Raw genomic sequence first — 21,874 nt, 5'->3', positions numbered from 1 at the left:
AGAAAGAATCTGGACACAAAAGAGTACATCCTGTAGGATCCCACTGACATAAAGTTCTAGAATAAGCAAAACTAATCTATGGTGAAAAAAAATCAGAAAAATGTACGTGGGATTTCTTGTACTATTCCTGTAACTTTTTCTAGGTTGGAAATTACACCAAAACAAAAAGTTACCAAAAAAGTAGCACTCAATAAAGGTGAGCTGTTAGCAGCTCTATCAGCCTTCCTCTGAAGGCCTCCTTCTGCTTATGACAACTAGCTGCTCTTTTCCTATCTGACTGATAACTCTAGGAATGCCCAAATCTGTGTCCTCAGATCTTCTTCCTCTTCCCTTAGGGAGTTTAGTCCCTCAAACTTCAACATGCACCTCCATAGCTAATAGCACCTTTCAGCCTACACTAATCTCTTCCTTTTCTAAACCCTGTTGCACATACACCTGAACATTTAATTATACTGGATTGTTTCTGCATGTTAGATGTTTCCTAAAATAACCTATAGTCTTTGGGAATAAAGGTCATGTCTTCTATGGCGCGATTAATGGCACTACTAATAACATTCCTCATTTCTCAGCTATGATTAGAATTCATTTTTTGCCCCATAGATAGAACATAGAAAAGGCAGGAAGTAAAGAATTTTGGGAGGAGAGACTGACTGTTTGGTTTGACTGAATGATTTTCCTAAGGCAAACAGGCAGAAGAGGGATGGGGGTTAAATCAGAGCAGTACTGCCTGAGGCAGGAAAAGCAACACAGGCTCACTAAACGCGGCAACCCGAGGAGCGGGCACTGAATACAGTGGGGCCCTAGAGCTCCATCTGAGAGACCAATGTAGTAAGATGACTTAATGCCTGGACATCAGGAAGCAACTCTCAGGTGGGTGTGTAAATCTTGGGTAAAGAGGCAGGAAGACCCTACAAACTCAAAAATATTTGCCATTGAGTATTAACAATTTAAAGCTGCAGAGACACCAACGTTACAAAGGAGTAATTAATAACAAGATGGAAAAGTCATTAGACTCTAATGATCAAATAGAATAGGCCCTCGCTCTTTAGGTGAGAAAATCTTGACTATTTCCCCCTTTCCGTGTTAAGCATCTAACATAAATCTTCTCAAGGCAAACACATAGTTTCTCTCTTTTTCTCAGCTAATTATTTTCAGATACCTCTGATGTTTTCCAAACCCCTAATACACATGCAATTTAAGGAGCTAAATACAGTCACAGATCATGGACTATGAGAAGAGAGGAGGTCTCTGAACATGATGAGGATCAGACTTTCTCCCCCAGTTTCACTTGCTGTACGGGCTGCAAGAGTGAAATAAATTGGAGCTATGTTGGAAGGAGACTGGAAAAGTAGAACTCTCAAGTCCGTAGGACAATTTCCCTCCCAAGTCCAGAACTGGTGAATGTGAGTTCAGTAAAATCTCCTAGGTCTTTGAGCCACAGAGTCTCTACTTCTTTCATACTAGCGAGAACCCTAACAGGCTACATTTGCTGCTAGTATTGTTCCTGGTAGTGGTGACAATAAACTTGATTTTCAACAGGATAAGTGTGTACTTAGACTCTTTAAAAGCTCAGCGCTCATTAATTCAATAATGTTTCAAAATGGCTTTTTCTATTGATGTAAAAATTCAGAGTGGGATTTTCACAAGACCCAGTTCTATTTTCCATGCCTGTGGACCAATTTTCTACGAATCCAATCAATTTGAGTATGCGTTATTTTTTCTAGGCTAGTCTTTCCAAAGATGTTTAAGAAGAAGGTATACAGATATTTGTTTTGGGCTCTCCAACATCTGTTCTGCCATTCTCACTAAGCATGTTCTAGTATTCCTCTGAGACATGCCCAGGTCAGTCCCCATATTTCAGATGGTAGCGGCCAGGCTCAGAAATGGAGCATCCATTCACCTGGCACATGACTGAGTCAGGAATGAGTTTCTAAGCCGACTAGAGCCAAGGAGATGAAATGAGACTCTTGGGAAGGGGGTGCTGGAAAGGAGAACCTCACACTAGGACATGAGATCTAGAGCTAGCCGGAGCTGCCTTGAAAGGAGGAAGTGTAACTCAGAATACAGTGAAGCAGGAAGACTCAAAATGGGAGACACGAGGAGGGACAGACAGGCCATCTAGACATATCCAGTCCCACTGACAGGCAATAGGCCCTCGCACCAAACTGTCTGAAATAAAACCTTCCCCTGGGTTTTTCAACAACATGAATCCTTTTTGCTAAGCCAGTTTTAGGTTAGGTTTTCCGTAGTTTCCAACCAATTTTTTTTTATCAGAAGTTGTTTTTTTTTTTCCTTTTAAAATAATTTTTGAATCAGAAAACATGAATATAAGTGAAAAACAAAATAAGATGGGAAAACAGATTTGAGATGATGCTGAGACACAAATGGCTAAATACAGGTCCCAGAGGAGGCAGGAGCAGATATATTTAGGAATAGAAATTGCGATATACTTTTTGGAAAGAAGTGGGACATCTTTTTCTCTGAAACAGGAACCCAAGAATACAAGGAGACTGCAATATAGTGACAATGTGACAGCAGATGAGAGGACGATCAGGAAGCACAGAGGTGACAGTGTTTCTTAGCACAGCAGGTAGTGAGCCCAAGGACAAGGAACAGAGCAGAAGAGGAAGCGATCAGATCTAAACAGCCCTCATATGACATATAAAGGGGACTTAACGAGAGCTGATTAAGGGACTTCTGAGTCTCAATAATGGGTAAGTCGGAGTCTGACAGCACCAATAGACACAAGGAACCAGGGCACATTCAAGTTAAGAAAGTGGTGTCGTGGTGAGTGGTGTTTTAGTTATCGATGCAGGGAGGCCACAGGGCAACAAGGGGTTCTGAGGTGACTGACACCGAACATGTAACCCAGGCTGTGTGCCCCGAAAATCATGCCAGAAAGGGAACGAAGAACCAGAATAAGAACCTCAAAGAGGTCTGTGGAAGGCACAGGAATCAGGGAGGGTAACATGTTTGTGATCTGAGAAGTGGCTCTAAGCTCAACATCCTGACAGTCTAAGGTTCTAACAACAACTACATTCACACCAGGGGAAAAATTAGGAAACCCATTTCTTATGTTTCTTATTAGATGTAACTTCCTCAAACTGCTTGTTTTAAGAGACTATCTTTTTCACAACTGCCTTAATAAATATCCATGAAAAAAACACACTGTATTATTTAAACAATATCCTTGAAAGTGAAAATACACACAAAACAAAGAACTCATAATCCTTTCTTTTAAATTATTTTAAAAACTCAAATCTCCAGAGAGAAAGAAAAAATCAAAATCTGAGGTCGAATGTCACACAGACGTCAGAGTCCAGAACAGCAAGAGAAGGGAAGAAGGACCTGCACAGAGGCCTCCCCCACACACCCTGTGTTTCTGCAGGGCCAGCTTCAGAGACACAGCCCGTGCTCTGCTGCCACCATTTTGAAATCCTTACATTTCTAACAAGGAACCCTGCAGTTTCATTTTGCACCGGGTCCCACAAATCACATGGCCTGTCTTACTTCCAGGCAGAGTATTTCAACTCTTGATGAGCTCCGGCATAAAAGGTATGGAGATGTGGGTTCTCCTGTTCTGTGAACAGTGATCTGCAATGCTGATTTTTCATCATGGCTCACCAGATGGACAAAATAGGAAAAATGTACTAACCACCACTGATGAAGATGCTGTAAAGAATTATCTGTTCTAATTTTCATAGGTAATCACCACCCAGACAGGACTGTACTATTTCTAACTCTTCCTGTTATGATAAATGCTTAGAGAGAATAATCTGACCTAGAAACATGGACGGAGGGAACAAAACAAGTCATTTATTTTTGGAATCACAACAGTAAAAATGAGATAACATGCTACATATGAAAAATATCTGAAACAAACTATTAAAACTTTAAAAGTAGAATTTCTTTAAAGAGAGGTTATCTGGGATTATCGGGTTCTGCTGCTGAACAGCTGAAACTCCACTCTTCTGGAGGAAAGAGAAGTTTCTGAAACCCATACCTTCTTTTTCTCCCCTCAACATTTTCTGTTGTGTCTTACAGAGTTAAGTACTGGACATGTTATTATTTAATCAGTATTTTAATGAAGAGCATATTGCAGAAACGCTGTAGGATATAGCCTGAACCTAACAGATCGCAGAAACATAAGCTGAAAGAATTTACTCACAATGACAACACAAAAATGAAGCATCAGTGAGTGGAGCATCCACACAGAGAACACTTCTCCCAAGAGCAGTGATAGAGTCTGAAACCCTAAATAGAGATCAATACCTTCAAATTAACATACACATTTAATGCAAATCTGATCAAAATCCAAATGAGATATTTTTAAATCTGGCTGAGTGATTATTAAATACATCTAAAAGAATAACTGGATTTAAATAATAGAGAAAACTTAGATAAAAATTCATTAGTAAGAAATTTCATATTGGGGGAGGGACACGTAATTCCATAAGAAAACACACAAAGGGTGCAGGGCTGGCTCAGCCAAATGAGCATGTGACTTCATCTCAGGGTTAGGAGTTCGAGCCCACATTGAGTGCAGAGATGACTTAAATAAACAAGCAAATAAACTTGTAAAAAAAATACACAAGTAAAGTTCAAAATATCTTCTTGCCTGGTGGGGATATAAGAAGAAGGGGCGTTGATTCTCAAGGAAAGAATCCTAGGAGGGAAGGGTTTGGGAATCCCTAGGCTTCATACATTTTATGTAAATCAAAAGGAAGTGTGGATTTACATACAACTGAAGACCTTTGAGAGATCCAAAAAACAATATACACTAAATTAAAAGGCTAAAGACAAAATGGAGAAAATATTTTCAATGAATACAATTCCCATAAATAGCAGAAACAAAGGAACTAATCAAACAAGCACAGGGAGATTCAATCAGAAGAGAAATGTAAAAACAGATCTCACAAGCAGCAGCACAGGCCAAGCATCCTGGAGGCGCCCCTAGTACCTCCCTGGCCCTCAGACACCTTGGAAGGCAGGTTCTGACACGGCCACACTTTGCAATCAAGGACACTGACAACTGGCCACGGCCACGTGCCTGTGAGAAGCGGCAGCGAGGTGGCTTCTGTGACTATGACCCCCCTACACACAGCCTACCCAGCGGCCACTACAACCACCACCCGTCTCTACTGTAGTCAATGGCTTCTGTAAATAGTCAAACTAACATTCAAAACACATGCAGATATAAAACAATCAGCTGTCACTCTCACCTGTCAAATCATCCAATATTTTTCAAAATAACACTCATCACAATAGCGCTACAATCATGAAAAACTGAGATGGAAAGGCCCATTAGGAGAATGGGTCAATAAATCATGATAAAACCAAACAATGGGAGGTCATACATCTTTTCAAGATAAATTTGCTAAAACGATTTAGTGACATGGGAAAATGCCCACAATGTAATACGGTAAGGGGAAAAGGCAGAGTATGCCATTGTTCATGTAATGTGGTCTACAGATAGAAATATAGCTGTATATTTGAAAATGGGCCAAAATATAAACAATAGTTGTCCTTGGTGATTTTTATTTGTTTCTTTATAAACTTATATATACTCAGAATTTTCAAATCCTATAATAAAAAGACAGTAGTTTTTAAAGTGCATTTTTCTAACAATTCGAAAAGTCAAATTTTGACAAAAGCAGCATACTTTAAAAATCCTTTCCCTTTGCTTCTTTTCTATCACTGTCCCTCTCAATCCTGACAAAAAGGCTACAACACGCTGTCCTGGGCAAAACGCTTTTCCTTCAGCTTCTGAAAACTGGTAATAATTAGCTTGATACAAAGAAAAAATACACGTTCCTTCATACTTTGCATTGCCGATCATGTTTTTTTTCAAGCTCTCTTTACACTTCAAAAATGCAGCTGCAGTATTTCCTGCCTGCTCTTTCCAGAGGCTGGACCACACTCCCATGGAAGTGCTCGGGACAGTTGTGCAGAGCTGAGTCAACACAGCAGCCCTGGCACTGTCTGCGCTCAGGGAGGCCTGCTGGCAAAGCTGGCCCATGGCTGTCTGGGCATTTGGATTCCAGAATGTTTCCACCTCACCTTTCCTAACCCATACGAGTGGCTCATTGTGTCCTCAGCTTGTATCAACCACGTGGTTTATAGTGAGCGTCCGTCCCTCTGAGGGTCTGGAATGGTGGTAGTGATGAGGAAACAGAAGGCAAGCTGAGGACAAAGCAGAACTGACACCCTGCAACCCACCCCCACCCCCCAGATGTATGCAACATTCCTCAGCACTCCTGGCTGCCCAAAAGCTAAGGAAAAGAAAAACAAATGATTAACTGACAGAGATCACAATCCTGGGAGGCCTGGGTCTCCCTCAGTTTACACATGTCCTAGTGATTTACAAGGAAGAAGCTTTCTTATCAATAGCCTAACTTCCAGAGACCCATAATTCAGTTTCCTGAAGCCCTAACATTACCATCCCCTCCATAAAATTGAGGGAAGCTAAGGCAGAAGGAAATGTAAATAAAATCTGCAGCCCATTGATAAGGACACGTGATAGGAGGAAAGTAACATTCTCCAGGGAAGCTGCCAACTATCTTACTATTAACACCTTCTAAAGGGGTCAATGACGTTAGCTTGACAATAGTAAGGCCTCCAGTGTCCTGCGAATCTTCTTTGACCTATGAAAGTGCTTTCTCAGCCTCCCTTTTTCCTCACCTCCCCGAGCCCCACGGTATATAATCAGCCACCTCTCACAACCCGGGGCAGCAGCTCTTTCTGCCCACGGGTCCTGTCCCCGTGCTTTAATAAACCGTTTTGCACCAAAGACGTCTCATGAATTCTTTCTTGGTCGTCGGCTCCAGACTCCACCCCACTGAACCTCACCTATATTCTACGACCTCATCAGTAGTGCCAGGCAGAGGGAGCCTACAGGACCAGTCTCCAGTAAGAAACCTGGGGGCTGAGTCTTTAAACGAAATTCTCAGGCAGACAACCTTCACACGTGTTTTCACAACTCATTCTGGGAGAAAATAAGCACCTCCCAGGCTACTCCCCTGTAGCGCGCTTTCCTCTGCACGTCCCCACACACACCTTCTCCCCTTTGCTGATTTTGTTCTATACCCTTTCACCATAACAAACCTTAGCCATTAATACTACTATATCCTAAGTCCTGAAAGTCCCCCCACAAATCACTGAACCTGGGGTTGGTCCTGGAGACCCAATGCCGGCAGTCCACCCACATTTCCGAAAGAACGCAACACAGAATGCAAAGAAACATATGAGGCACTTCTACGAGCTTAACTCACAGTTTCACAAACCCCTCTTTCATTATTTCTTTCACTGTTTATCCTTCCGACCCCTTGCCTCTCATAAATCCACTTCAGGTGACAAAATATTTCTTCTCCTAAACTGCCTTTCAGCTTGATTTGAGGGACAATACACAAGAAGCAGGTAGCAAGTATGGCAGGTACAGGGATCATATATTTTTCTTTGAAGAAGACAGATAATATGGATCCTTTTAGATAACTCTGAATCCAGCCATGACTTGTCAAAGTGGCAGAACACATAAAAACACGGAGAGAAAACTTCCCAGGTTCCTTGGGGGAGGAATATGACAGAGTTCCGAAGGGGAGTCAAACCTTTAGGGAAAGAAGAAAGGACACAGATCCTTTTATTCACTAGGAGGCAGTGCTGAGAGGTAGAGACTCCTACCCCTCAATACAGTGTCTGACTGAGGGAAAATAACGTCTGGAAGCTTGAGCAATATCTTATACAACAAGGCTGTAGGCTACCCCTGAGCGCTCCAGAATAGAGCCCACTCTGATCTGAAAGGGAGAAGGCCAGTGAAAAATACAGCAGGGCGGGGTGGCCACCAGCCTGGGAACGCAGCCCACCAGACCAGTGTTGGGATCCAGAGCCAAGGAGCATTAGCTATGGCTTCAAATGAATGAGGACAGCCCTGCCGAACCCAGGGGACTTGCTGGGGGGCCACGGAGGTACTGCTCATCCTGGGGATCTCCCGCGAAACGAGCTCAGGCCTGATCTCTTCCGTGTGTCAGGAGTCTCACTCCAGGCACCAAGAACTAACCAGGGTCTTCTGTTTTGTTTGCAGTAACAAGTATGGTAAAAAGAAAAAAAAAACTAAAGGACCTTGGAGCAAAGTCCATGAGACAGAGTTAAGAAACAGAACAAAGGATATCGTGTTCAGAGAAGACACTGCGATGGAGAGGAAGAGCGTCTCAACTGGCCAGAGCTCACTCTGCTGTTTCACTGGGCTTGTGCCCGTCTGAATATGAACCTGGCGCGAATCCTTTGATTGTGTGTGTTCCCTGCAGAGTCCGTTCTAAAGAGCCTCTCAGCCAATCTTAGGCAAATGGTTCTATACAACGCACGCTACACCACCACTCTAGACAAACACACACACATTCTCTAAAGATGAAGATATGCTCAGATACACCAGGATATCACGGTACAACTCATTAAAGCAGCTAGTAATTGCTGTGCTCTGCGCCCCACATTTGTGAGAATAATCTGATAAAAGACTCTGGAGCCACAAAAGATGTGCATACGGGGACTCTGCTCCGCCTCAGTGACACCACACACTCTTGGTTAGTGGGTTTAACATGAGGTAAGGCCAGGTCTCTGTATCCATTTTCAAAATTTAATCAAGACCTGGGTGGTGATCACACAGGTGCTTGCTTTACGATAATCTGTTTTATGCATTTCTCTGTGTCAGTGCATAATACAAAGAATTTAATTACAAAAAAGAGAAAAGCAAGGGAACAGTTAATACAGAGAACAGTGGTTAACACAATATATAGAACCAGTAGGAAGGGACACACAGGTAGGTTCAGAGTTACTTACTGGTAATGGTCGATTTCTTACTCTGTGGGGTGGCTACATGGGTTTTACTGTTTTTTTTCCATAGCCTGTACACACGTCACATGTAGGAAAGAATATATTATCTCACAATTAAAATTTTAAAACAAAAATTTTGTCAGCCATTCCATATGCGTATGAGTATGTCTAAATAGATTTTAGATTCAACTTTGCAAGTTGCATCATAAATTCCCACTGGGATTTTTTAATAAAACTGCAGTGAATTTGTGGACTAAAATGATATGTCCTCAGAATTCTTATTTAAAGATGGAACGCTGGAAATGACCCTACACAATCATGAAATTCAGACTCCGTTTATAAGTTATGTCATATTTAAAGCTGTGCCCTTTCCATGCCCCATGACTCCCGCTAACTGGTCTGGGCCCATTACCCTGTCTGAACACTGCACTGGTCATTTGGTCTGCCCTTCGGAGGACCCTCCAGGAATCCCTAGCGCCCCGCATGTGCCTGTCTCCAGGCTCAGCAGGCTTCTCTGTACAACCCAAGGACGGCAGGCACCGTATCTGACACATCTGTGCCCTATGCCTGGCACACGTGCATTCACTAACTGTTTGCTGACGAATGAATCGGATAAATCCTACCTTGCCCCCTTTACTTCCTCCACTCCCTACAGACAGCCTCATTAGAATCAGGCCAGGTTTCTCAGGTCTCACTCATAACACACAGTGGGTAGAGCCTCCTCAAAGTTAGGGACATGATGATAGAACATTTTATCCTTGATAGGGACAGAAAGTGTTCTTAAAACGCAGAGCAAAGTGCTGTCATCCCAACTGCAATGACATAGGCTGAATTTACTAAATATACCACATGGTACCACAAGAGAGTTTCTCAAAAACTGTAGAGGACATACCAGTTTGTACTTTCCTAAAATGTGAGAGGACGCCGATGGCAGCAGCGCCCTCTGCTGACTCCTGAGCGCAGAACCACACGCAGAGGAAATGCCTCTCGCTTGTGTAGGCTTCTCAAGGAGGAAATCCGTTTTCTAATTATCCCCATCTCAGCTTCCCAACCTCCTCCATCTCTCTCAGTCCTGGGTCTTGTATAATCACCTGGCCTTCCCAGCGGGCTACCAGCATTAACAGAAAAGTGGCTACAAGCTGCCCCCACAGGTCCGCAGAGAAGGCCCCTTCCTGACTGCCCTTAGGATGCCAACACTTAGAAAAGACAGACCGAGTAACACACACAACAACACGTATTCTAGAAGCATGCCACTGAAAGTACAAATACACGGAAGACAGCACAGCCCAGTGTTTAAGACCCACGCTCTGGAGACTGGCCCGTGCAGGTGCAGACAGCGCTCCGCCAGGCGTGAGCTGCGTGTCATTAGAGAACTGACCTACACTACCAGCTCCAGCCACTTCACCAATAACACGGGAGAGAAAATAGTACCCAACTCACAGGCTTGCTATGAAGATTAAGTTGAATAATTAATATAAACATAAAACATTCAGCAAGAACCTGTAATGAGAGCCCACAAGTCTCCCCCGTGCTATCGTCCTCCTTATTAAGGGCACAGCTCAGGTATAAGGAATGCATACAACGCTTAACTGAGGTTATGCTGTATTTGTTCAGAACTAGGAGAGGGTGAGTCCTCTCCTGAAGTTCTACATACTTCCCTAAAACAGATCGGACCTAGGAGCCCTAATCCCTGGAGGACACAGCACAGGCTCTCAAAGAGAGCAAAGATCATGTCAGATAAGAAAGACTGGAAGTGAGAGGGCACTTGAGGACATCCTCCCAGAGACAGAACAAGCTCTCCACTAACACGGCCCAGAGGGCACCCGCACTTGCACCCTGAGGCTAGAACACCACACGTTAGTGGCCCCCTCAACAGTATATACCAGAAAGAGGGATGAGATTTTATTCTCTATTTCAAATAACAGAATAAAGTTAAAAGGGTTGAAGTACGGAGAAGTAAGGCAGAATTGTCACGCCTTTATAAAGCGGGGCAGGTTGTTCCCAGGCAGGGCCCTGAGCAGAGGCTGCAGAGCACACTCAAGCCCAAGACTCATTGTCTACATCACCTCTCAGTTCCTCCCCGATTCAGACACCAAGATTCTGGGCATAGCAGGAAGGGTGCTGAAGAAAAACAAGAAACCCTGAAAATTAAACAAGCAGCCAACTCAAAAAGCCAGAAAAAGATCAAAATAAACCTGAAGAAAACAGATGACTTTCTAGGAAATCATATAAATACTAAAAACTGATTCAATGAAAAGTGGAAAACCTGATTATAACCAGATCAGAAACAGATTTAAAAAATGAAACTATAAATAATCTGTGAGTGTAAATGGGAAAACACTAAATGCCAACAGTAGCTTAAAAATGAGCATCCATATGACATGAGAAGCTTCTGTCAGAGGTTCCAGGGTGTTTATCATTGGAAGATACACTGAGGAAATTTGCTACATTAATAGCATAAAGGAGACAGAATCATGATCATCAATAGTTGCCTAAAGATGTATTGACAACTTCTAAAAACCATTCCCAATATTTTTTTTAATCTAACTACTTTAGGAATAGAAAGTTCCTTAACTAAACTACCTTGTATGAATACATAATACAAACCTAGAACAAACATCCCCAGTAATAAAATATTTTATTAATTTCCTATCCCCATCGGGTTAGAAATCCCCCCGTGTTGGGGCGCCTGGGTGGCTGAGTCAAGCGTCTGCCTTCGGCTCAGGGCATGATCCTGGCGTTCTGAGATCGAGCCCCACATCAGGCTCCTCCTCCAGGAGCCTGCTTCTTCCTCTCCCACTCCCCCCGCTTGTGTTCCCTCTCTCGCTGTGTCTCTCTCTCTGTCAAATAAATAAATAAATAAATAAATAAATAAATAAATAAATATTAAAAAAAAAAAAAAGAAAAGAAATCCCCCCACGTAAAAGGAACTTGACAGTCTCTTTCCAAATAGGGGCGCCTGGATGGCACAGCAGTTGGGCGTCTGCCTTCGGCTCGGGGCGTGATCCCGGCATTGTGGGATCGAGCCCCACATCAGGCTCCTCTGCTGTGAGCCTGCTTCTTCCTCTCCCACTCCCCCTGCTTGTGTTCCCTCTCACGCTGGCTGTCTCTATCTCTGTCGAATAAATAAATAAAATCTTAAAAAAAAAAAAAATCATATGAGCATTTGCCCTTTGACCTAGCAATCCTATTCCAATGAAAGTATTCCAAAGACAAACTGGCAAAATATAAAAGGATGTATGAAAAAGGCCATTTATTTACTATACCACTATGTGTAATAGCAAAGACTGGAAACCACAGAAAGAAACCATTAACAAACCGGCTACCTATATAGCTGGGTTTAAAAATAGAGAACAAGAAAAATCTCTATGTCGTTCTAAAAAGTATCTCCAGAAAATATTACCAACTGGAAAAAAGCAAGAAACTTTTAAAAAGGAGTATAGTATGCCCTCTTTAGAAAAACTGGGAGAAATATAAATACACTGATGTATAGCATTATATACTCAGAAAAGAGCATTTGAAGACTAAACCAAAGGCCAATATACAGGGTCACCTTTGGAGGAAGGGATGAAGGACAAGGGTAGAAGTAAACCTCTCTCATTTGAAACTCTCTTTATAGTTTCAACTATAAACCATGTAAATGTGGAATGTAAATGTTTTCAATGTAAAAATAGAAGGAAAGCAATCCTGAAAAATAAAAAATCAACTGAAACAAATCACTCTGATTGTATGTCAAAGTGGTAGCATAACCACACAGAGAATTACTTTAGGTGATTTAACTCTCTGGCATGATGTATCTTAAGCCCATAAAGAGCCACAGGAAAATCTTAATTAAAAGAACATTCAGTGAGTTCATTATTAGTAACAATATCAATACTGCTATTTTTAAATTATTATATATTTTGATGTTGTTTGGGACAAAGACTTTCAGCATGAGAAAGAGATACAAGTATATAGTCAGGGAAGTTAATTAAAAACCTTAAAATCTTTCATTTAAATGTATGCATGATTTATTTCTTCCCATTATAAAATTTACAAACTTCTTAGCACTGCCTCCCGAAAATGCTAAAAGGAATGAAAACCCAAGAGCAACGTGCATCTCCAGGATCCAGAGCCTGGTTTCTAAATACCATAGTGTAGTAGAACTAAAAGAAACCAGAGCTCCTACGAAAAATGGATAATTTCAGATCTGCACAAGAAACAAACAAGATCAGTTTGAGGTATCTGGTCATGTTAGAGTACAAGCAAGCTACCAAAGATGACTAGAGTCATGTCAAAAGAACACAGGAGAAGATGACAATTTGAGCATCTCAATAACTATAAAAAGAGTAATGACTAAAAATAGACTAAAATACATTAGCTACATTTTTTAATCTATTAGTTCATAATAATACTCCCCCCCCCAAAAAAAAACCCTCTAAGTCATCTTTGAAGACTGTTAGAACATTAATCACTATTCTGTAAGTAAAGAGAAAGACTCAAGCATGTGCCCTGCCCTTCCTGTACTAATCATATTTCAGTTAACTAAATAGTTGATAAGAGAAAACTTTTCTTTACAGAAGGATCCTAGATAATGCACACTGAGAGAATGACTGAACTAGGGAAACATCATTTTTGCAACCTCTAATAAAATAATGGATATAGGTGCCATTATTTGGTGAACGTTCATGGAGAAATCTATAATAGGAGCAAGCCAAAAAACTCCTTAACCCACTGATCAATCTTAACATATTAATATTTAGATAAATGTCTTAGAAGACACAAATAACAAAGCTCACTCAAGAAGAAACAGATTAACTTAAGTAGCCCTGTATTGATAAAAGAAATTGAAGCTGTAGTTAAAAACCTTCCCACAAAGAAAGCTCCAGGCCTTGATGGCTTCACAGGTGAATTCCACCAACAATTTAATGAGAACTACCAATTCAATGTAAAAGCCTCCAAAAAATCCAAGAGGTAAGAATACTTCCCAACTTACCCTATGAAGTGGCCTGAGACCAAAGCCACATAAAACATTACAACTGGAAGATACGATGAAAGAGAAGTAACAAAGATAAAATACTAAAGATCTTAACAAGAAATGTGCAAAACTAGTATGAAGAAAATTCTGACATACCCTGAAAGACATGTAAGTATTTTTGAACAAAATGAAAGACATACCACATTCTTGGGCAGGACAATTCAACAACAAAGATGTCAATTCACCTCAGGGCAACATATACATTTGACATAATTCTAATAAAAATGCCAACAAGTATAGAAAAACCTAGAATTCCTAAGTCAAAAAACAAAGACTCAAAGACTAATAGGGGGCGTATCAAAAGGGCACAGAAGCCAGCTTGAAGTAGATCCCACTGATCAAACTATGGGACAACTTTAGCTTCAAAAAGAATAATGTCGGTAACTGTCGATAAATTATTGAATAAATAAAAAACCAAGAGTCCACAATGACACTAAACAACAAAGACAGAAGAGAGAGCGTGCACTCAAAATAATTTCCACCACAGGAGGTGAGATAACATCAATTCCTTAATCTGAGCATTGGTGGTCAAAAGAGAAAGGTCATTTACCCTGCCACTACAGGAGTTCACCAGCTGATGTGGGGAATTTCCTTAGAAAATCCCAGCTAATAAATGTAGAAATATGAGAAAATCACCATTAATAAGAAAATCACCAAAAATTAGAAAATCACTAATTTTTAAACTCTAACAGAAACTGAGTCAGGCAAGGATTAGTAATGGATGTCAAATCTATTAAATGAAAGAATTCCAGGGATCAGGATATTCAGAAATGAAGTATAAAATTTCCCCTATAAAATATTACCAAAAATGTTTAACTTGAAGGGCGACTGGGTGGCTCAGTCAGTTTAGCATCTGCCTTCAGCGCAGCAGATCATGATCCCGGGGTCCCGGGATGGAGTCCCACTTCGGGCTCCCTGCTCAGCGGGGAGCCTGCTCCTCCCTCTCCCTCTGCTGCTCCCCCTGCTTGTGCTCTCTCCCTTTCTCAACTCTCAAGTAAAATCTTTAAGGGGGAAAAAAAAAAAGGAGGAAACAATGAGACAAAGCAGAACAGGGGGCATTCTATGTTCCTTCCTCCCTTTCACTCAACTGAGGTCTCCTCCCTCTTAGCCTACTCCTGTCTCTGTCTCAGCTTTGGTGAGCATGATAAATATGATTGCAGTATATACAGAAGGGTGGTTTCTCTTTATTCTTATCCTGGACAGATACCACACTGGCCCTGTGGGCAAGTTTACTGAATTCCTTTGAGAAAGAAGGGAAGAAGTTTTGGGTAGGGGGAGGAGGCACAGCAGAGCAAAACAGTAAGGAAAGTATCAGCAGAAAAGATGAGTAGAGAATATTCCAGAAGGTAGAGAGATGGTAATGAAGGAGACGGAGCCCAAGGCTAAAGAGACTAGATCCAGCCGTGGGATTTTACAAGTCCTACGATGAGGTATGGGTATGGGAAGACAGTGCCAACAGATGATCAGTGAAGAGACAATTCTTAACTCAGATAGAAAAACTGGTCCCCTGTTGTCTCCAACCTTTTAATTTCATACTGAAACAAAAACTCAATTAGTTTCACCTTTCTTGGTAAAGAGATTGCGAAATGTACCACACAGGTAGAAAATCCCACTGCTGTGCATATCAACATGGAGCTGGTAGCCATGCAGTCCGTACTCTGGGCTGTCATCCAAAAGAGGGGTATGAGGAGGTAGCTCGTAGGGGCTAAAAAGCAAAACAAAACATACACACAAGTTTGTCAACACCAGAGATAAAATGTTTAAACTGAAAATACTCTTTAAAAAAATTAACATCCATCCTAACACCAGCTCCCATCAATCTTCTGCAGGGCTCCCAATAATGTCCCACACCAGGAACTCAAGAGAACCACTTTGTGTTCCTTTCACCAACTTCTATAAAAACAGGTGAAGGAATGAGTTCCATAAGTATCCACAAGAGGACCACGGATGAATATGTCTCTGGGATCTGCCCTGGGACAGCAGCTCTGCAAGACAGCTCTGCTCCTTGGAGGTCTCAGTGACCAGAGGATGGAGCTGCTCAGCAGGGAAGTGCACCACACAGCAGACCTACAGATCGGAAGCCCAGGCAGAAGACCCAGAGTGATGACGAATGAAGATCTGTTCAGTAAGAAAAACCTTACTATGTAAGGTAACAAACTCAAAAGCATTCAGGAACTTTTCAGATAATTTTTAAAAATGAGTATGAGAGCAGTCGAGAAATGAAAAGCATATTCCTCATCTGAAGACCCTCAAATTCACTGAATGACACACACTGTGTTGACCAAGCAAAACACATATGCAGACCCGACTCAGCCATGGGTCTGCGTGCCTTGCAAGATATGAAAACTCACATTAGTGCAAAGAATGGGAAGCATCTTGATGCACTGGCATCTTGCAGTAATGACATTATCCTGCCCCCATAAATAACATTCTACTGAGGACATAATCCTTAACCCAGAACAAATAAAGCAAATATGTAGTCATGAATAATCCAATTATTTTAACAACAGCTAAGTAATTATGCCTGTTGGCTTGTGGCTACTGATTAAAAACAGAATATCTTTGTAGCTATTCTCAGGATATTAAGATGGTATCAACTTCTAATCCTTTACACTGACTACAAAAATTTAATACACCCACATATAAATACATACACAGTGGCTGAGCCTAATGTGCTCTTCTCCACAAGGTGATGGAAATGAAGATTTGCCATAACAAAAGCCAGTTCTTCCTCCCTCTGAAAAGTTAATTAGAAAGAATACATTTTCAACTGAAATATATTAATTTTTCAAAAGTCGTTGTGAAGATCATAGCACATTCATCTTACAGACAGATGCAGTTTCTTACAACTGCAAGATTACCACAGTACTAATGCATTATTACTGCTAATACATTATTACTATCCCGTAAGACTTACATGTCGTATTGACAGCAGGACCACAATTCACCCAAATACAGAGCATGCAGTACCAAAACGTTAACATCCTAGCACTTGTGAAATACCAAAATACTCTATTATACACGATTGTGAAAATACACATTGTTAGTAACAGGTTCTCTCAAACTCTTTCCCAAGATAAGGCAATACTGGTTAAGACTTCACATACACGAGATTAATTCCACAAATACTTAACGTTAGTGGCATAGCTCCCTCTCTTGAGTACCTGCTTGACTTGGCAAAGCCAGTGGGAATGTGACTGTAGAGGAACAGACATCCATTTCTCCCCAAATTCACAGCTGACACTGACTGGTGGAGGTAACCCAGAATGGTCGGTCTGAGGCACCACGCTCCAGAAGCCAGCCAGAGGACAGTCGGACTGACCTGGGTCCTCATAACTACGTGGGCCAACACAGACTGATGAACTCAAGTCAAGGAAATGCCCAGCAAGCCAGCTGCTGCCTGGGCCACAAGTCAACCTCACGCAGAGAGCGAGGGAGGGATAGACAAACTGATTGCTTCAGCAGGTTGAGAAAGACAAAGGCATGATGAGAGGATGATGCCGCAGATCTTCGTTCTGTCTAGCATCATTCAGACTCGCGGACTGTTCTTCTCAGCATCACATCTGTGAACTTCTATCTTAAAACCCCCACAGACCAAGGTCAACAGATCTCCACACACATGTGGTGTATAGACGAACATCACACTGTCAACGCTCTTCACTGAAGTGATGGCCCAGAAAGTAACCCCAGAGGAGGGAGCGAGCCAACAGCCTCACCCCGTGAAAAGAAACCTCATCTAGTGGGAAAGAACTCTTTAGACACTGTCCCCTGAAGGGCAGATTACACTCAAGGCCACACGTACAGGATCAGAAACCCATGTGGAGACTGGGTAAACACTTGGTAAGAGACACTCTGGCAGACATGAGATGGGAAAGGAGGAGGAAGGAACACGGACTGCCGGGAAGGACAAAGGGGGAGACTCCCATGACGTGAGAGGGAGAACACGAACAAAACCATGCAGGCAGGAACAGGTCGCCTGTCATTTGTGACGGCAGAACAGCAAAGTGGCCTCCACAGAACAGGGGTCATTTAGCTAGGAAAGTGAAGTTGTGAGAGCGTAAACCAGAATGTGGTTAGTGGGAAGTTGGAGGGACCTCACATTTGGTGAGTCAGCATGGAGCTGAGAGGGAGATGGCGCAGTACAGGCAGGGACTCGAACCTTACCTTCCACAGGCCCACCAGGAGGCCTGGGTGTAGACAGAAGATCCGAATGAGTCTGTCCCAGCCAATCATGGTGGATTCAGTTATGTTACTCAGATTGTACTTTGCAATTAAAGAATGCCACCGAGGTCTTTGAACATCCATGCCAAAGAAAGGAAAGAGAGAAATGAGCTTTCACATCTGGAGTGTTATCAATTCTGTCTAGTGTATCTAAAAATACTTTCGAAGAAGAGCGCGCTAATAATGTGCACCTTGCTAATAAATGGTGTGTGGAGGGTCAGGGGACATAAACAACTCCTATAAATCAAAGGGAAATGGACACACTCAAATTTCTCGCCCAACTCTGTTTTCCTTCCCTTCCTCCTCGCTCCTACTGTCAACTCAACAGCCCAGTCAGAAGTAAGTAGAAGAATCATAAGGGTGAGAAAGAATCATCTTTTCTCCTCTTCCCCTCAGAGCCCAGCACAATGCTATCATCAAAAGTAGATTCTCATGTGTATTCCTAATCAAGGGAAATAATGCCTAAGCAAAGATGAAATATTTTAAATGACAAAAAAAAGCAGGTGGTCTCAGTAGGCTGTCTGACAGCAGATATACATACCTTTCAAAGTTACGATCAAGGATAACTCAGGGTGAAAATTTTAATATTAGAAAATGAATTTAAACCAAAATCCTGAGTACTGTCATGAAGGAGATCCATGGTGAACTCTGTATTAGAATTAGTGTCTAAGAGTAAGTAACAACTCAGATGTGTAAGGAAACACAACTCTGCTATTCATCATAAGAGGTAAAAACAAAACAAAACAAAACAGAAGGAAACATTCTATAAGCACTATAATGGTAAACATAGATGTCTGTCATTTCCAGGGATCTAGAGATAGTTCAGGAAATTATAAAGGAGATGAGATCTCAGTGGTGAATTAACATAGCTCAGCATTAAAGGCAAGTCCCTAAGGAGCTGGGGCCACATGGTATTCAAGCATTCTCCTCCAGCACCTAAGACAGCAGCTGTCAGGAGACAGGTATTCAAATGTTCACTAGGTAAAAGAATCAGAAAACTAAGGAGTTCTGCAGTGGCACTGTTTCCAAGTGGGAGCATGAGAGGGGGAGGCTTTAAGCAACAGAAGCAGATCTGCAGCTTCCACACTACCCTGGTCTCCCCCTCAATTTTCAAAGGACTTTTTGTGCTGAAAACCACAGCAGTTAGGAAGAGGTGGTCAGCGAGCACGTGTGTGATGTGTGACCTAAAAATATTCCCCGCATAGTATGCGGGGAGGAAGCCAAACACAGGGTTAGGAACCTAAGTCTACCATCAAGTAAACCTTAGATCCAACCCTAAGGCGCTCAGAAATGGTAGCCACTGCGTCTACGATTATCAGTGTGGACAGACGAGGCCAGGCGGAGCGTGAAAACCCTCCTCTCCCACTCCTCAGTGGGCCCGAAAGGAGAATACTCATCACCCTGGCTCCAGAGCAGTTTAAACAGAGAACCAGCTAAGAGCTCACGTGTCTTGGCCTCACAGGCCATACAGAGAGAAATAAAGGCTGATATCTACTCAACATTCATCCCAAATCTGGAGAAGTATAGCATAAATCACGGAATGGAGAACACTTGCAGAGGAGAAAATTTAATGAGTCTGACTAGAACGGTATAAATTACAGGAAAATTCAGATTGCAAATTACATAAATAAGGCTTTCACTGCTCTTGAAAAACTTCTCATGGAGGAAAGAAAAAGGACCCAAATAACAATCACCAAGTTTCTCCTTTGCTGTCACACAGATGGGGCATTTGCTCTCCAACTTGCAATAAAAGAGCCCATCAAAAGAGATTCCTAAAAAACACTTTCAGTGTCTGTTCTCCACAGGTTATAAAATGCTAGCCGAAGTCCACTGAGTTTTAATGGAAATAAATTACACTAAATCAATTTTCCCAATGAATTCTAGCACCTCACTCACTGTGCAGTGTAGTACTTCTGACCCGGATGGCAGTTTTCGGGAGCACAGTATCTTTAACTGAGCTTTACAATTCAACACTATCCACTTCGTCTTCCATGACCATGTTAATGGATGTTAATAATGTTGTCCTAATGCCTATCAATAATATTTCATGATATGTCAAGTCATATATCGTTCAGTGAGATTAGTACAAAGATGGCAGACTGATTCTCCAAACATCATTTCATAGTGCATAAAACCTAAATCCTACATTTAAAAAATCTGGTGTCTATCATGATACCATAAGAAATTTCAGAGATTTATCCAAATAAAGGTACCATTTAAAAATGTAAGCATGCTTCCAAAATATCTTCAGTAATATAATCAGGGAAAATCATTCACATCTTATTCTTCGTAGCATTAAAGTTATTTTCAGAATATGATAAGACCTGGCTTTGTCATCACTAAGAAGCCCAATGCTCTTGTGTTCCCAGCACAAAAAGTAGAAACCTAATCACTGAAACAATCCTCAAAGAATCAGCACCAGAGAGCAGAAGCTAAAACAAGGTTCTGGGTTACAAAGCTGCCAAAATGTGTCCATGTCCAGGGAAGCCAGGAAAGAACGCTGCCCCAGCATGCCAACACTTCCCATCCCAAGGACACATGGGACGTGTGAGAGAAACCAGGGGTGGAACACAGCACACAGGCTGGTAGGAACAATGACGTGGTACATGCCATAGCAACGTCAAAGGATGCTGGGCAGTAAAGGAGGCAGTCGAGGGCAGGAAACTGACCCTGGAGAAGGCAGCTAGGACCTCTGTACCTCCGTGTTCACTGTGCCTTTTATGCAGGTGCACTTGCTTGCTCAGGAGGTCAGGATGCTACAGCAGGCAGCACCTGGCTTTTAGGAGAAAGCGACTAATGACCAGAAGAGTGAGCAGGAGAGACTAGTAATGCATGTGGACGCAGCACAGAGCCCCTAAGTATGGACCCCATGCACATCAGCAAGGTGACACACACGGATCTGACTGGTGCACTTAACAGTGAAACGTTCTGATCTTCTTCACGGCAGCCGTGCATGCTAAATACTCCTCGCCATCATCATCACCCCATTCCACACACGGGAAAGCTGAGGCACACAGAGACTGAGCTATTTGCACAAGGTTACACATCCAGTCAGTTCAACAGAAAGGAATATAAAAATAAGAATAATTATCTTATAACCTAATGTTTAAACTATGATTACAGTACTATTTACTAAAGAAGAAAGATATATCTTTGTGTTAAAATGGTTAAAACTAAAAAGCTCAAAAGGTTAGCCATCAATCACCTAGGAATTTTGTTAACTAGAATACTATTCTGTTATAGACAACCAAGGTATGAGGAACCTAAATTTAGATCTAATCATAAATGTTATAAATCCATTCTTTTTCTGCTCTATAGTGATCCAGAATGCAAGAGAAGTCTTTAAGATGCAATCGAACTAAAATACACTGATGGTATTTTTAAATTACAAGAATGATGGCGACTAGTATTTACGCATAAGATGTTCTCACCCAAAGGTTCTATTGAATTAGTACTTACCCATTTTTGGAGGGGGTTTTAGATCGGTCCATGAAAACTGGTGTCACACCACACAAATCTAAGGTTGACAACGTGGCTAGCTGTGGCCAAGTTTTGCCATACCACATAACCGTCACTGATGAATCATTTACGGAAAGGTCAATGTGCTCCATGATGTACTCTCTTCCATTTTTTTCTTTCAATATAATTACCCAACCTAAACCAGATATTCTGGAGAAAGAAAAGCTAAAAATGATTGCCTCATTGCAGAAAAAAAATGCTAAAGTCAATTTCACGTATCATCTCTAAAGTTGCTAGCTCCTGAAAAGTCCAAGCTGAAGTTCTCAGAAAGTGCCTGACATAAATTTTCAGTTC

General features: G+C 41.8%; 1 protein-coding gene across 1 annotated transcript in view; it reads right to left on the bottom strand.

Annotated features, from left to right (window-relative positions):
* Nucleotides 1–21,874, bottom strand: part of FBXO15 (F-box protein 15) — a 52,511-nt gene that overhangs the window by 16,508 nt on the left and 14,129 nt on the right. The window contains exons 5-8 of the mRNA XM_026496482.4: nucleotides 21,521–21,730; nucleotides 18,005–18,131; nucleotides 16,495–16,577; nucleotides 15,403–15,545 (exon numbers count right to left, since the gene is read on the bottom strand). Of these exons, the coding sequence (XP_026352267.3) occupies nucleotides 15,403–15,545; nucleotides 16,495–16,577; nucleotides 18,005–18,131; nucleotides 21,521–21,730 (563 nt within the window). The remainder of the gene's footprint in view (nucleotides 1–15,402; nucleotides 15,546–16,494; nucleotides 16,578–18,004; nucleotides 18,132–21,520; nucleotides 21,731–21,874) is intronic.

The sequence above is a fragment of the Ursus arctos genome, unplaced genomic scaffold, assembly GCF_023065955.2.
Source record: "Ursus arctos isolate Adak ecotype North America unplaced genomic scaffold, UrsArc2.0 scaffold_17, whole genome shotgun sequence".
Classification (NCBI taxonomy): Eukaryota; Metazoa; Chordata; class Mammalia; order Carnivora; family Ursidae; genus Ursus; species Ursus arctos.
The sequence above is the reverse complement of the archived record's forward strand: the minus strand, read 5'-3'. Positions and strand labels throughout refer to the sequence as shown.